The sequence below is a fragment of the Acartia tonsa genome, chromosome 14 (genome assembly GCF_053477335.1).
Source record: "Acartia tonsa isolate MP-2025a chromosome 14, ASM5347733v1, whole genome shotgun sequence".
Lineage (NCBI taxonomy): Eukaryota > Metazoa > Arthropoda > Copepoda > Calanoida > Acartiidae > Acartia > Acartia tonsa.
Window position 1 is genome coordinate 1366219 of NC_137273.1, and position 14576 is coordinate 1380794.

The 14576-nt window shown below is 33.8% G+C and overlaps 3 protein-coding genes across 4 annotated transcripts in view; 1 reads left to right on the forward strand and 2 right to left on the reverse strand.

Annotated features, from left to right (window-relative positions):
* The window catches only part of LOC145306160 (uncharacterized), a 287293-nt gene that overhangs the window by 117740 nt on the left and 154977 nt on the right, over positions 1–14576 (forward strand). The gene's annotated exons all lie outside the window — the stretch shown is intronic.
* Positions 1–14576, reverse strand: part of LOC145306158 (uncharacterized) — a 72406-nt gene that overhangs the window by 55189 nt on the left and 2641 nt on the right. The window lies entirely within an intron of this gene.
* On the reverse strand, positions 8569–10666 carry LOC145305575 (uncharacterized). The gene is made up of 3 exons (XM_080147265.1): positions 10520–10666; positions 10054–10119; positions 8569–9456 (listed from the first exon to the last, which is right to left on the reverse strand). The coding sequence occupies exons 1-3, from the start codon at positions 10634–10636 to the stop codon at positions 8698–8700; spliced, it is 942 nt and encodes a 313-aa protein (XP_080003391.1). The 5' UTR covers positions 10637–10666; the 3' UTR covers positions 8569–8697.

Genomic DNA, 14576 nt, shown 5'->3' on the forward strand with positions numbered 1-14576 from the left:
GCATTGTTTATACAATACGATACAAGTTTTTTTTTCAGTTTTCAGTATGGCTGAGAACCAGTTCTAATCCAGCGGATATGAATCGGTTTTGAAGCCATAATGGAAAAAGCCTCTTATCTATAGCCATTTTAATTCAACTTGAGGGCTCGGCAGCCGCGCGTCAGCCGCCTGTAAGCCTCAATGAAATCAAAATTTTACAATTTAAAAATTTAGCTGCCAGTCAAAATCTGACCCAAATATGGCAATCCCCCTCTTTTCAAAAAAAATAATTCAAAGCATCCAAACAGGTTTAAATTTGAGGCTTTGTCGCGGCGGCCACGCGGTTGCCGCGCCTCTTTAAACAAAGAAACCATCTACAAATCAAAGAATTCAAAGTTTAGTGAAAAATACTTATTTGATAAATATGAAAATTTAGTGATCAATTTATTGGTGTAATCCCATCTCTATATTCAAGTTATGAATTCCAAGAAATCTATACCAACCAATCACTCAAATTTAGCTCAAAATCACTGCGAAACAAAATCAGCTTGTGAAAAAAAAATCCGGGAAAATTGATGCAAAGACGGCTTTCTCAGCGCCTAGCTGCTGCACTCTGTCCTGTACCTGGCTTAACATCTGGATACACTAAAGTTTTGGCGCCAAATTTTGAAAATTCAAAATGGCGGCGCCGACGGATGAAAGCCGGGAAAGGACATCGTGAAGCAGTTTGTTTCATCATACTAGCCAGCACAGCAGCCAGCTCAGCAGTAAGGATTCTCAGAGAGAGAGGGGGCAATGGGGTGTTTATTACACCAGTCCCAGAAGTCTTATAACAACCTTTTCTTATTTGTTGGATTACTAATCTAGGGGACTTTTATTGAATTTTGATTGGTTGGATCATTAAGTTGAGTGTCAAAAATTTTCAACCATTAATTGTAATCTACAGAAAGGAAATTTTAAATTTATCAGCCATTGTCTTATCCCTTTAGATCCCTGAGTTAGGATTCTACATTTAAGAAAAGCAAAAAATTGTTTCATTTATTTTTTAATTTTGATTTTTATATGTTCAATTGCATAACCTTTTTGTATAACCTGTTATCTAATGTCTCATACCTATATTTTTTAGACAAAATGAATTGAAAATGATTGCTAAAATCGAAATATATCTTCATGTCTTAGAATAGTGTATTTTTTTAAAAAATAGGTTGAAAAACATACTAACTTTAAAATAAAAAATCTTGTTTTTTTTATCAATTTTAGACTTTTTTGATAATAGGAGCTGCGCCCCTAAGGGCCTCTAGATACACTTGAGATAGGGGAAAGGGAAAATTGACTCCCGAGTCCCCCTCCCCCATTTTCAATTCTAGTTGAGAAAAATATTTGTGTAGGGATATTTTATTACTAGGGGCCGCATATGTAAAAATTCATCTAAACCTTCCAAGGTACAGTATAAAGGAGAACCATATCGGTCCAATGGTTAGTGAGATCCTTCAAAAGAAAGACACAGTTAGACAAATCTCATGTTACTTTTTTATAAATATTTAACTTTTGTTAAAAGATCAATAAATTCTTTTTTAAATTTTATACTTTTATTAATTACTAGCGGCTACGACCCTAGAGGCCTCTTGGACAATTAAAATGTTTTCTTTTCGAACTATATTAAGATCAGCTTTACATTTTTTTATTTTTGCAATTTTTCTTGGGAGGGCGGTTGTACCCTCCCCCCAAACAGCTATAAACCTTACCAGGACCTTACACTGCAAAGGTGAATCATATTGGTTCAGCGGTTAGCGAGATCTTTCGGTGCACACAGACACACAGACATTCTTTTACATAAGTAATTTTATATATTAAATAAATTGTTTTCATTTCTAATATAAAATTTGTTTCATTGTATTTTTTAAAATATCTATGTTTTTCCACAAAGTTTCCGTGGAGCATTGTAACCCAACCCCTTTTATTAATAAATTAAATTGAAATTAGAAAAGAACATTTTTAGACCCTAACCCTATGGGGTTACCCAGTAACCAATATAACCTAACTCAATCAAACTTAAAGTAATAAAAAAAAATAAACGACAATAAACTACGCCCACTCGCCACTCTTGTTTTCAAATATATTTCAAATTAGGGAGGAGGGGGGGGAGGGGTATTTTTTCGTAGGCACTAAACCTGTGGGACTTTGCCTGAGGCAACTAACCCTGCAGCGATACCCAGTACCCAATATGACCTAACCTGACTTAAAGTAATAAATATAAATAAATCCCCCCCTCCATATTTGCAATAATGTTTTAAATTAATGAGGAGAGGAGGGGGGGGGGGGGGGGTGTCGGTTCTCAACAAGGCATTTTAAGGTAAAACTGAGAGAGAGAAAGAGAGAAGACAATGGGCTGTTTATCAAAATAGTCCCCAAAGTTTTATAATAACGTTTCCTTATTCGTTGGCTTTACATCTATGGGGACTTTAGTGAATTTTGATTGATTCATTTATTAAGTTGAGTGTATTAACGTTCCAACGACTAATTTTTATCTACAGAAGGGGAACTTTGTGTATTACCATTGGCGATGTATATCAATTTATCTGCCATTGTCTTATCCCTCTATTTCGCTGGTCAGTTAAGGTCTATTTATCAAGCGGCGCATTTGCAAATAAGACCAAGAATAAATTTATATTCACAACTCTTGAAGAATAAATTAATCTTGATGAATTAAATCAACTTTAACAGTGGCAATGGATATAGAATATACGTGGATGATATAACAGGAGACAAATTTTAGGTTGCAATTTCCCCTCGCTTTTATTGGTCGGGGGCCGTTCTCCAACAGGAGGGGAGGGGATGGGGGAAAACGTTATTTTAGCCCGCTACAGAGTTCACCTTATTATAAAATATGAAAATTTGGTATAAGATCCAATCTATTGGCGCGCACAGGGTTTTTAAAACAAGCATATCAGGTTGTTCTTATTTGTTACAGGACTCATCATACACAGTTTTAAATTGATTGTACAATTCTAACATCCCTAATTTTACAGTAAGGATCGAAAAATCCGTACCTCGTTTAAAAAACCGATACAACCTTATATAAAAGTAACAGTATGTGTGTCTGTACCGAAGGAACTCGCTAAACCGCTGAACCCATATGGTTCTCCTTTACAGTGTAGCTGCTCTTAGATCCTTGGAAGGTTTATAACTATTTTAGGGGAGGGTACCACCACCCTCCGAAGAATAATCGCCCCCCCCCAAAAAAAAGAAAAAAAAATTTTACTTTTATTTTCAAAACTAAAAGTGGGGGGGTTGACTTCCCCATTTCAAGTGCCCCTAGATGACTCTAGGAGCGCAGCCGCCAGTGTATAATACAGTGAGGGAACTGACTACTTAAAGAATATAAATTGCGTGTAGAATAAAATAAAAAATAAAAAATCTTGGATTAAATCATTTCAATGAAATATTGGAGCATAGATAAGTATTTTTAAAGAAAATATTAAAAAGAAATTTATATACAAGTTCTGCAAAAGTAACAGGATGTCTGTATATATATGTGTGTGTGTGTGTGTTTGTTTGTAGCCTAATATCTCACTAACAACAGGACCTATATGGTTCTCCTTTACAGTGAAGCTTCTTTTAGGTCCATTTTTTCGTCCATCGTCTTATGATAAAAGTAAAACAATAGAAGGGGTAGGGGTTAAATTAAATAATTGTATATCCCCATCCCAAAGACCTTGTGCCGACTCTCAATTGGGTCTTTGTAAATCAACCAATAATCTTAGAAACATTAATACGGCCAAGTAACAGAAAACTAGAAGACGAAAAAGGTCAATAGAAAAGTGGGACAGGTAGTTATCCGTATATACATCTATAAAAAGTTACTGTGAAAATACGACATATCGCCCCTTAAGGGGCGCTGTCACGAAAGGGACTATACCCCAAAGCAGTCGGACTACTACATGGATGTTATGTTAGAGAAAGAGGGAACAATAGGCTGTTTATTACACTAGTCCCCAAAGTTTTACTATGACGTTCCCTATTCGTTGACTTAATAACTTTGGAGACTTTATACATCATTTTATCGGCCATTGTCTTATCCCCTAAGATCCCTGTTTTTTATATAGAATAAATATCGTTTTTTAAATATAATGAGAAGAAATTTAGTAGGCGATAAAAGGCTCTGTCACAAAATTTGATTTAATTTATTAATTTTTAACAAAAACTTGTAAAAAATATTGTAATTACATATTAAGTAGCGGAGCTACAGTTTAATTGACTTTGTCTGTCCGTCCGTCAGTCTGTCCGTAACGGTATTGGGGGGGAAATGGGATTTACTCGGCTGCTGTTAAAGCTAGACCTCTGCTTTTTCTTGTCAACATTCCCATCATTGTGGGGCATATTAACATCAGGGATCTAAAGGGATAAGACAATGCAATGCCCGATAAATTTATGTACATCCCCAATGATGGTACACAAAATTACCCCCTTCTGTAGATTAAAATTAGTGGTTGAAACGTTTAGACACTCACTTAAATGAACCAAACATCAAAACTCTATAAAATTCCCCAAAGTTGTTAAGCCAACGTATAAGGAAATGTTTTACTAATACTTTTTGGACAAGTGTAATAAACAGCCCATTGTCCCCTCACTCCCTGAATATAAGGACTTTCAGGCAAAGGTCGTGCAATCAAAGGGTTGGTTATCAATTACGCATTACAGATATACAGACATTCTCTCTTGAAGGGTAGCTTTGGTTACTTTTTAACAAGAATGACAACATCCATATAAATGCAGCTGTGAAATGGTAAGACAAACAAAGATTAGCTCTTGTAGAGTGTCATAACTGAATAATCAGAAATGAAATGTATAAAATTCGAAACAAAATTGTGAGTAAATTTGTTGAAAAATTGCCTGAATACAGAATAATCTTTAAGGACATAGTTACATTTTTAGGACTTGAACAATAATATAGAGATGCTTCGCTTATAACATTGTTCAGGAATATTCCAAAAATCAGATCAATAGGGTAATTATATCAAATAAGAAAATGTTGTCAAAAAAGTAAAAATCAGCTTGAATTGGACGTACGGACTTTCTGACGGTTATAGAGTTCCTACGCTTTCTAAATTGTATCTAACTGTTATAGGAATCATCATGCAAAGTTTGAAATCGATAGATCAATTCTAACATGCATTAATTAACAAAAAGAGCTAACCGTTACGGACGGACGGAACGACCCTATTTATAGGAAAGCTTCGCTTTAAAATAATACAATGTTTCCCGATCATAATTAAATTAAAATTGAATATTTTTATCTCTATAACACCTCAGTGATTTCTTGTTAAATATACAAATAACAAGGATGACAACATCCATAAAAGCGAAGCTCTAAAACGGTAGGACAGACGAGCATTAACTTTTGTAGAGTGTCAGAACTGAATATACGGAAGAAGAATTTATAAGTTTTGACAAAACTATTCGTAAATTTGTTGCAAAATTTCTTAAATCCGCGGAAAGCTGTTTATAATACGATGCGAGAAATAACTATCATTTTATTTTCATTGTAGATGGTATATCAATTTATCGTCAATTGTCTTATCCCTTATGATCCCTGCGTATTTGTACCATGAAAAACTGATGCAGAATTTTCGTAAGAAAACGAGGAAAATTTAAGTAAATTATTCAGGGATCTAAAGGGATAAGACAATGGCCGATAGATTGTTATACATCCCAAATTTACCTCTTCTATAGATTTCAATTAGTGGTTGAAACGTTTGAACACTCAATAGTGAGCCAACCAATCAAAATTTAATTTAAGCCCCTTAAAGTTGTTAAGCCAACGAATAAGAAATCTTTAAAAGATTTGAGGACTAGTGTAATAATTAAAGCCCAATGTCCCCTCCCTCCTTGAAGTTATTATAGATAGAGATACAATAAATGTATAACCCTAGATGTCCCTATCACTTAAGGACAAGGCTGTCCCATGACACTTAAATGCCTGGTCCAACAACCCAGGATACCTAAAGAGGGCCAATTCTCTGTCCAAAAACACCAGGGTATTAGTAACACCCAAAAGATAACCAACTTGTTGACTGTATGAACCTTGTCTGCAAGTTCTAACTATGTATGGTAACGAGATCCACCTGTTTTGGGCCCAAGGCCCTCACCCTACTATTAATGTCGCGCAATAGGAACCATTTTTAACGTCTTTAGCTTTGATACCGAGATTTTATAACCTCCCTGATGACACGCGAGTGTGTCTAACCCCAACAGGAATTTCTAGCAGACAATGATTCTGTTTATATTTGTAAGTCAATCCTACAATATGATCAATGAAATTTATAGTAGCGAAGCTACTCTATAATTCGAAATGTCCGTCCGTCTGTCCGTCTGAGACAAAGTGGGGGAAACGTGATTTTCTCGGCTCCTATAAAAGATAGAAAGCTGAAATTGTTAGTGAAGATTCTTTTAACATAAGCACATCTAATCTATACATTGTTTTGTCCATCCGTCTGTTATTTGGGGTGCTAGATCGATTCCTACATTTTCATGTTTTTCTGATTTTCTCAACTCCTTTTTAAGATAATGAGCTGAAATTTTCAGGGATTGCTTAAATTTACATTTTACATATTTTCCTTAAGTTTTATTACGATTTTTTTTATTAATAGGGGTGCTAGATCGATTCCTAGATTTTTAGGTTTTCTATTCTTTTCTCAATTTCTATTCAGGATTTGCGGCTGAAATTATCAGGGATTGAATATGCTCATATTCTACTTATTTCCATCAGATTTCATAAAGATTTGTTTATAAATTGTGGTGCTAGATCGATTCCTAGATTTTTCATTTTTCGTGCTTGAAAGGTTGCGTGATTTTGAAGTTTTTGTCATTTCCCTATTTCATCAAATATATAGGATGACACTGGTATATTGTAAATATATTCATAATATACATTCATATTTTCTGAGCTTCGCTACTTATGGATGCTGTCATCCTTGTTATCCTATTATATAAAGTTATTATATATATAAACACAGGTTTTTTCTTTAACTTTTTATTGGTGGAATACAATTGTTTCACTAATAAAATAGATCATCAGTTCCAATTAATATGTATAAAATAAGAGTTAAAAATATATGTCCTTGTATTTGAATCCTTTTAATAGACTGTAAGCTTTTTTGTCTGTAGCGAAGGATCTTGCTAACCACTGAACTAATATGGTTCTCCTTTATAGTGAAGCTTATTATAGGTCCTTATATGGTTTTAGGCCACTCTTTTTGTAAATAAGTCAATCCAATCGCTGATGAAGGATAAACTACTTTTATGTTATAAGATACTATAGTGGTAATGGAGGTCAAATTTCGTCCCTTGCCTGTAATAGAGCTAGTTTTAACTGACCACCTGGGAAATATAACCTCCCTGATGATCAGCATATAATGGGTACTCTTTTTGTGCATCATGGTTATACATTATACACTATACACTTTTAGTAAATATGATTTTGCAGTAGATATGAAGACCTTTATAGGACCCCTCTCCGATTTTTGGGATGGTTTTGATATTTATGGAGGTTGGTGCTTTCCTGGTTTATTTTGTGTTGTGCCGTCAATGATTATCGAATGTGGGATGAAAATGCCTGACTGCCAACCATCAGATGAGAAGAATCCTGTAGCCTTCTTAGATAATTCAGGTTTATCTCTACCAAGCAAGTTTACTTATAAATACCAAGTTGAAACAGAGTGGTTCTCAGAAATATTACAAGGTTTTAACATTGATTATTCAGTCAGAGCAACAACAAAAAAATCCTTCTTTGGTCTTTTTGAAGTTGAAGCCAGGCTATAACTGGGAACACACTAGCTCTGAGGCAGAGTAAAGTATCAACTTTCACCATTAAACTGAAATTCCACCTGACAAAGTAGTTAAGATTGAGCAGGCCCAAGGTCTTTGTGGCAATTCAGGGATTAAGACCAAGATGTTCCAGAATTTGGACACAAAAAATGGTGTCACGAAGATTTTTTATCCTTAATTCCTGATGATTCCTTCATTAATTTTTCATTTTATTACAAATAAACAATTTTTATTCAGCATGTTAAAATTCTTATTTTAATTAAGAGGGTGAGATATATATGAGAGACAGGATTGATATATAGAAAGATTTAAAGAGGAAAAGTGAATTGTCTAGTAGCTTTAATTTCAAAGACAAAGAAAATCATAGAGTAGCTTCGCTTATGAGGACAAAGTGAATTACAGAGTAGCTTTACTTTAAAAGATAAGAAGGATCATAGAGTAGCTTCTCTTTTAAAGACCAAGTATATCCACATATTGAAGATGAAATGAATTTTTACTTCTAAAGACAAAGTAAATAAAAGAGTACCTTTGCTTCCAAAGACATAGAAACTTATAGAGTTGCTTAGTTTCCAAAGACCTAATGAATTATAGAATAGTTTCTCTTCTAAAGACAGAGTGATTTATAGAGTAGCTTTGCAAGTTTTATCTTTCGTCGGCTTAGAATTTTGCTACCTTTATAAAATCTTGATTGGCTTAATCTTTTTATCTATCTATCCTCAAATATATCTCACCCTCTTAATTAAAATAAGATTTTTAACATGCTGAATAAAAATTGTTTATTTGTAATAAAACAATGAAAAAGCAATGATAAGATAATAATTGAATAAAAATAAAATGATTACAAATTGAAGTTGCTGTTTATCTTGTTGGCATGAAAGGAATCATCAGGAATTAATGATAAAAAATCTTCCATTCACCAGTTTTGCTGTCTTCTGTTTTAAATAACTCCGTCTGGATCTCCGAATTGCCACAGACACCTGTGGCCTGATAAATCTTATATACAGTGCCAGGTGGAATTATTGTTTCAATTGTGAAAGTTGTTACTTCACTCTTTGCCTCGGAGCTAGTGTGTTGCCAGTTATAACCAGTAGAAAATGAAGTGCTCACCTCTCCTTCAAAAATTTTCCAGAAGGACGCTTTAATTGTCGCTGTAACTGACACATCAACATTAAATCCTTGTGATATTTCTGAGGACCACTCTGTTCCAATTTGGTATTGATAAGTAAACTTGCTTGGTATAGATGAACCTGAATTGTCAAGGGAGGCCACAGTAGTCCACTCATCTGTTGGTTTGCAGTCTGGAAATTGCATACCACACTCCACTATCATTGACGGTACAAAACATATACATCCCTCACAAAAATACGAATGAAGATCATCTGCACAAAAATCGGAGAGGGGTCCTCTGATGGTACTCATTTCTCCCTCAAAATGTTCCTTTTCAAAAGTGTATAATGTGCAACCATGATGCACAAAAAGAGTACCTATTGAATACCAGTCGTCATATTTACCAGGTGGTAGGTCATAGCTATCTCCATTACAAGCAAGGGAGGAAATTGGACCTCCTAAATCATTATAGTATCTTATACCATAAAAGTTCTCCAATCCTTCATCAGCAATTGGTAATTCCGAAAATGGTGGGCATCCTTCCCTATTAGAAAGATCATATCAAAATTCCTGCATGTATAGTTTTTTTCTAATTCACCAATGATAAAAACTTCTGGATGGATTATTTCTATTTTAGGGGTACCTCTGCCCACCCAAGAGAAAATGTTCCTGAAAAAAACGCCCTTTTTTCTTTTTAAAACTTAATTTAATAGTGGAGTGTCAACTTAACTCCCCTCTATTATACAAATTTCTCTAAGAGATAAAGTTTATAGTAGACATATAGTTAATATACATAATTTTGTAAACTGAGCTTTATCAACAAACTCAAAAAGTAAACACTATGTAAAGTTAATAATTTGTATATTTCAGTTATGCTTATCATTGTAATTCTATTTAACATTTTCTATTCCATCATGTCCCCAAAAAAATAAAGAGAAGGAATCTTGTTTAATCCTATTTTAACCCAACCTAATCTATAATCTTTAGATATTCAATGTAGTTTTGTTTATGTTTGTGTTGAAGCGAAGCTTCTTTAAAGAAATAGTCTATAGTGAATTCGTCCGTTTTGACCGTTGCTTACACTCCTCACACCCCTCCCAACCTATGCAACTAAACTATGAAGAATTGTTTGATATAATTCCTGAGTGTTCCGTTGTTGTCTTGCTTCACAATTTTCTCAATCTCTGTCTCGGCTAGCCCAGCAATCTACAATATGATTCATTTAGTAAAGATATGCACTAGAGTTGGGAAGGATAACTGGATATTGAAGTAGCAAAATAAAGTTTTCTTCATAAAATGGTATTTTACTATATTAAAAAAAAATAGGTAAGAACTTAAAAATTTAGGAATTTAAGAAATAATGATTGTGATTGTTTTTTAATAAGGATTTTTGTTCTATAACATAAAAGATTAATTGCTCAATTCTGGTATATACTGTTATCATTGTAAATGCATTAATTACATGAATTGAAAACAGTTTATTTGTTATTTTGATTAGTTTATTTTTATAAGTTTGGAGGGGGATGTTAACTCATTCTAATCCAGATTTTCAGAGCCATACTGAAAATTGGATTAATATTTCAGACTTAATCTATTAAAAAATAACCTTTGAAAGCTGAAGTTCTTTGCTGTCTGCTTGGGGTTGCTGTTTAGAGGTTACAGCCAAAACTTCTATTCCAGTTCCAGCTGCTGTAACACAAAGGAGGATTGATAGCATCCTCATCTTGTTGCGTTCTAATTATTTTTCTTTGTTGCTTTGCATTTATAGGAAAAATATTGTTTGTTTTAGAGACTAGAGTTGGCTCGATATAATTATCTCCCTATTGGCTAGTTTTCTATATGCATATCTATTTCTCAATAAATCCATTTTCCTCACCCGGCATTACTATCTAAAAGAAAGTAAATATTTAATAATTTAAATGATTTTTAAAAGATTTTTTTAAATTATATTTTTTCTTTACATTACCATCACCAAAGGGTTAATGATGATGATTACAATTTTAGTTTAATATTTGAACACACAAAATGTCGCCACAATCGAATTCTTTTAAAACACAGTTTTCTTAAATTTATCATATTATAAATTTAAATTTTCTTTTTTATGATTAGAAATTAAATACATCAATATAAGGTAAATAGCAACATGAAATGAAAAAAATGAATTTATTTTTAATAAAGTAAAATAATGGGTCTTATCGTTCTGGGCAATGAGAGTTTATTATGGATTATTGGAGCACTATGAGTTTTAATCATATATTCCTTGGAAAACTTGAGCTCGTTTATAGACATTTATTTCCTATATAGATCTGACATGGATCTTGAAGCAATTAAGCAGGCCGTTTTGTACATGTTAAAAATTGGAAGATTTCATTAAATAAAAGTAATCGCAAATATACTTAGTAAATAACGTCTTTAAAAATAGTTAATTTTAACTAGCGGCTTCGCCCTTAGGGGCACAATTTAGGTGGTGGGGAGTTGAGTACCTTTAAGAAAAGTTGATTGAACAGAATCAAAATGAGAGCAAAGTATTAAAAAAGAGATTTACTATTGATTTTTGGTATCTATACAGTATACATATAAAAACTTACACAAAAATTTACATATTTTTGTATTCTTATATATAAGTTTTCCATAAAATAGAAATATATTACAAAACTGATTACTTGGGCTATAAAGAAACTGTTTCATTATCTTAGGTCAAAAAAGATATGTTTCAAAAGCATTTTTGACAGAGTTATGGCCAAATACATAATCAAACATATAAAAAAGTTACAGGCTTTTTTATGGTCCTATTTACAAAAAAATTAATAAGGATATATGAATTATGAATTAAATTTCTTGTCCTTTAAATAAAAACATCCTTGGCAATCAGACCATCTTTTAGCAGGTGTTTGGCTAAATTGGCGCAAGAAGCGCCGCAAATTTTTTACCCGCCCCAAAATTTTTACCCTGGGGGTAAAATTTGCTTGGGGGGGGGGGTAATTACCCCACCTGAAATCTGTTGGCAGGGGTAAATTTAGTTTACCACCCCAAAATTTACCCCTGTGGTAAAAGTTTTGGGGGGGTAATATAAATTCTATTAAATATTTAGTATTCAAAATGCGCGCAAATTTACCCCCCCAAAATTATTTGGGGGAGTAAATACCCCCTCCTAAATGGCTGGGGGTTTCTACGGCACCACCATGGTATGGGTAAATTTTAAATGAGGGGGGGGGGGTAAAGTGAAAAAATTTTGGCACCCCCTAATTCGTTTGGGGGGGGTGTAATCACCCCTTTACCCCCCCCCCCCCTTGGACGTCTATGGTCCCAACCCCAAGAAAAAAGCTTAAACCACCATAGGACCAGTAGATATATTTCCTGAAAAGTAGAATCCAATCAGTTCAGTGGTTACCGAGATCTTAAGGGACAGATAGACGGACGGACAGACATCAAGCTACTTTGTACTGTAGAAGATTATTCTTGAAATTTCCATTGCACATGGTTCATGATTTTTTGCTAGTTGAATAACTATTATCAATGTTTTGCTTTTTCCTCGCTATTAACGACACTAGAGGCTTCGCCAGTAATAGCATCTAGGATCACTTTAAAGGGTGTAGGGGGTGTGAGTTTTTTTGGGTGGGGGGATTCTTCTCATATAACTCCACTAAAATTGGAGGTACTCCTCCCCCAAAATAGTTTTAAAAAACATCCTGGGGCATATATAAGATTTCTGAATAGCTTAAATACCTCAGTCACACACTAAATGGGCTCAAACCTGCCCGAACCAGCGTGGTGGAGTGAATGATCCAGCAGTGTACAAGACCTTACTGAAGATATGCTCTAAATAAATTTTAAAATTAAGTTTGTCCTAAATTATGATAGGCAAATGTCCCCTCTCTCCCTGGGTAGTCCAAGGGTTCGTTGATTGTACTTGTCATAACAACTAACCCTTTGACGAACTTTAGGACATACTAACACTTATAGGACTTGATTATATAGATAGGCTTCGCCTATGAAATTGTACTGTGTTGTCCTAGGAATCAGTATTCCAAAAATCATAAAAATCGGATAATTTTAATACATAAAAATTTGCTGTTAAAAATCAACATGTTTAAACTGGATGTACGGACCTTCTGATAACGATTAAAGAGTTGCTAAGCTTTCTAAATCATAACCAATTACTACAGGAATCACCATGCACAGTTTGAAATCGATAGAATCATCCTAACATGCCTAAATTAACAAAAACAAGTTATCCGTTCTGGACGTACGGACCGACTCTAATTATAGAAAAGCTCGCTTTTAAAAAGTATGAGTTTAAATAAATAATTGACGTCAATCAAGGACGTTAAAAGTTATCTATCGTTTCGTATTATAGACAGCTTTCCGCGTATATGAAAATGAAAAACTATAAGATTAAAGCAAGTTTTTGTAGGGCTAACAAAAGATGTAATAATTTTAATATTTGTGGAATATTTGTCTATAATACGATACTATTTATTATTTTACAGTATGGCTAGGAACCTGTTCAAATCCAGTGGATATTAATCGGTTTCGAAGCCAAACTGGAACAAGGATGATAACATCCATAAAAGTGAAGCTCTAAGTAGGAATAACGAACTTTAATACTTGAATAGTGTCAGAACTTAAAAATCAGAATATAAATGAACAAAAGTTGAAACAAAATTGTTAATAAATAAGACTACTTCAATACAGGATAATGTTTAAGGACATACTAAAACTTTTAGGACTTGATTATAGATATGCTTCGACTATCACATTGTACTTTGTTGTCCTAGGAATCAGTATTCCAAAAATCAACATGTTTGAAATGGACGTAAGGACATTCTGGTAACGATTATAGAGTTGCTACACTTTCTAAATCATAACCAACTACTACAGGAATCGGGATGCAAAGTTTGAATCGATAAGACAATTCTAATATGCCTAAATTAACGGATAAAGCTATCCGTTCCTGACGGACGGACGGACGTACGGACCGACCCTAATTTAGAAAAGCTTCGCTTTTAAAAAGTATGAGTTTAAATAATCAATTGACGTCAATCAAGGACGTTAAAAGTTATTTATCGCATCGTATTATAGACAGCTTTCCGCGAATTTTAAAATTCGGAAAAAATAATATTCGTGGCAAATTGTGTGTTCTACGATGCTATACACGCTTTTGCAGTATTGCTGAGAACCTGTTCTAATCCAGCGGATATTAATCGGTTTCGAAGCCATACTGGAAAAAAGTGATCACTTCTTAAGTAAATAATAGTTATTACTCGCATCGTATTCTAAACAGCATTCCACAGATATAGAATGTACAATTATAAGATTAAAACCAGTTCTTTTAGCCCCGAGGTGCCGAAGGCACCGGCTAAAACAACTGTTTTTAATCTTATGATTGTACATTTTTATATTCGTAGAAAGCTGGATATAATACAATGCTAAACATAGTTTTTTCGTATGGATGAGAACCGGTTCCTATCCACCGGATTCGAATGAATACGAGAAATCAGTTTATCTTTATAATGAAAAACAAAGCTGATATTTTAGAAATCAAACATTTTAAGAAGCGAATCCATTCCCTATTACTAATGTTTGTCCGACAGTCTGTACAAGAGAGAGAGAGGGGGGCTCTCTGTTTATTACACTAGTCCCCACTAGTTTTTCTTATTTGT

Excerpts from the sequence above, each read along its gene's own strand:
- LOC145305575 (XM_080147265.1), bottom strand. The coding sequence starts at position 10,636 with ATGAGGATGCTATCAATCCTCCTTTGTGTTACAGCAGCTGGAACTGGA. Across the intron at positions 10,120-10,519 it reads AAGAACTTCAGCTTTCAAAG|ATTGCTGGGCTAGCCGAGAC; the intron begins GTTATTTTTTAA and ends ATCATATTGTAG. Across the intron at positions 9,457-10,053 it reads ACAACAACGGAACACTCAGG|GAAGGATGCCCACCATTTTC; the intron begins AATTATATCAAA and ends CTTTCTAATAGG.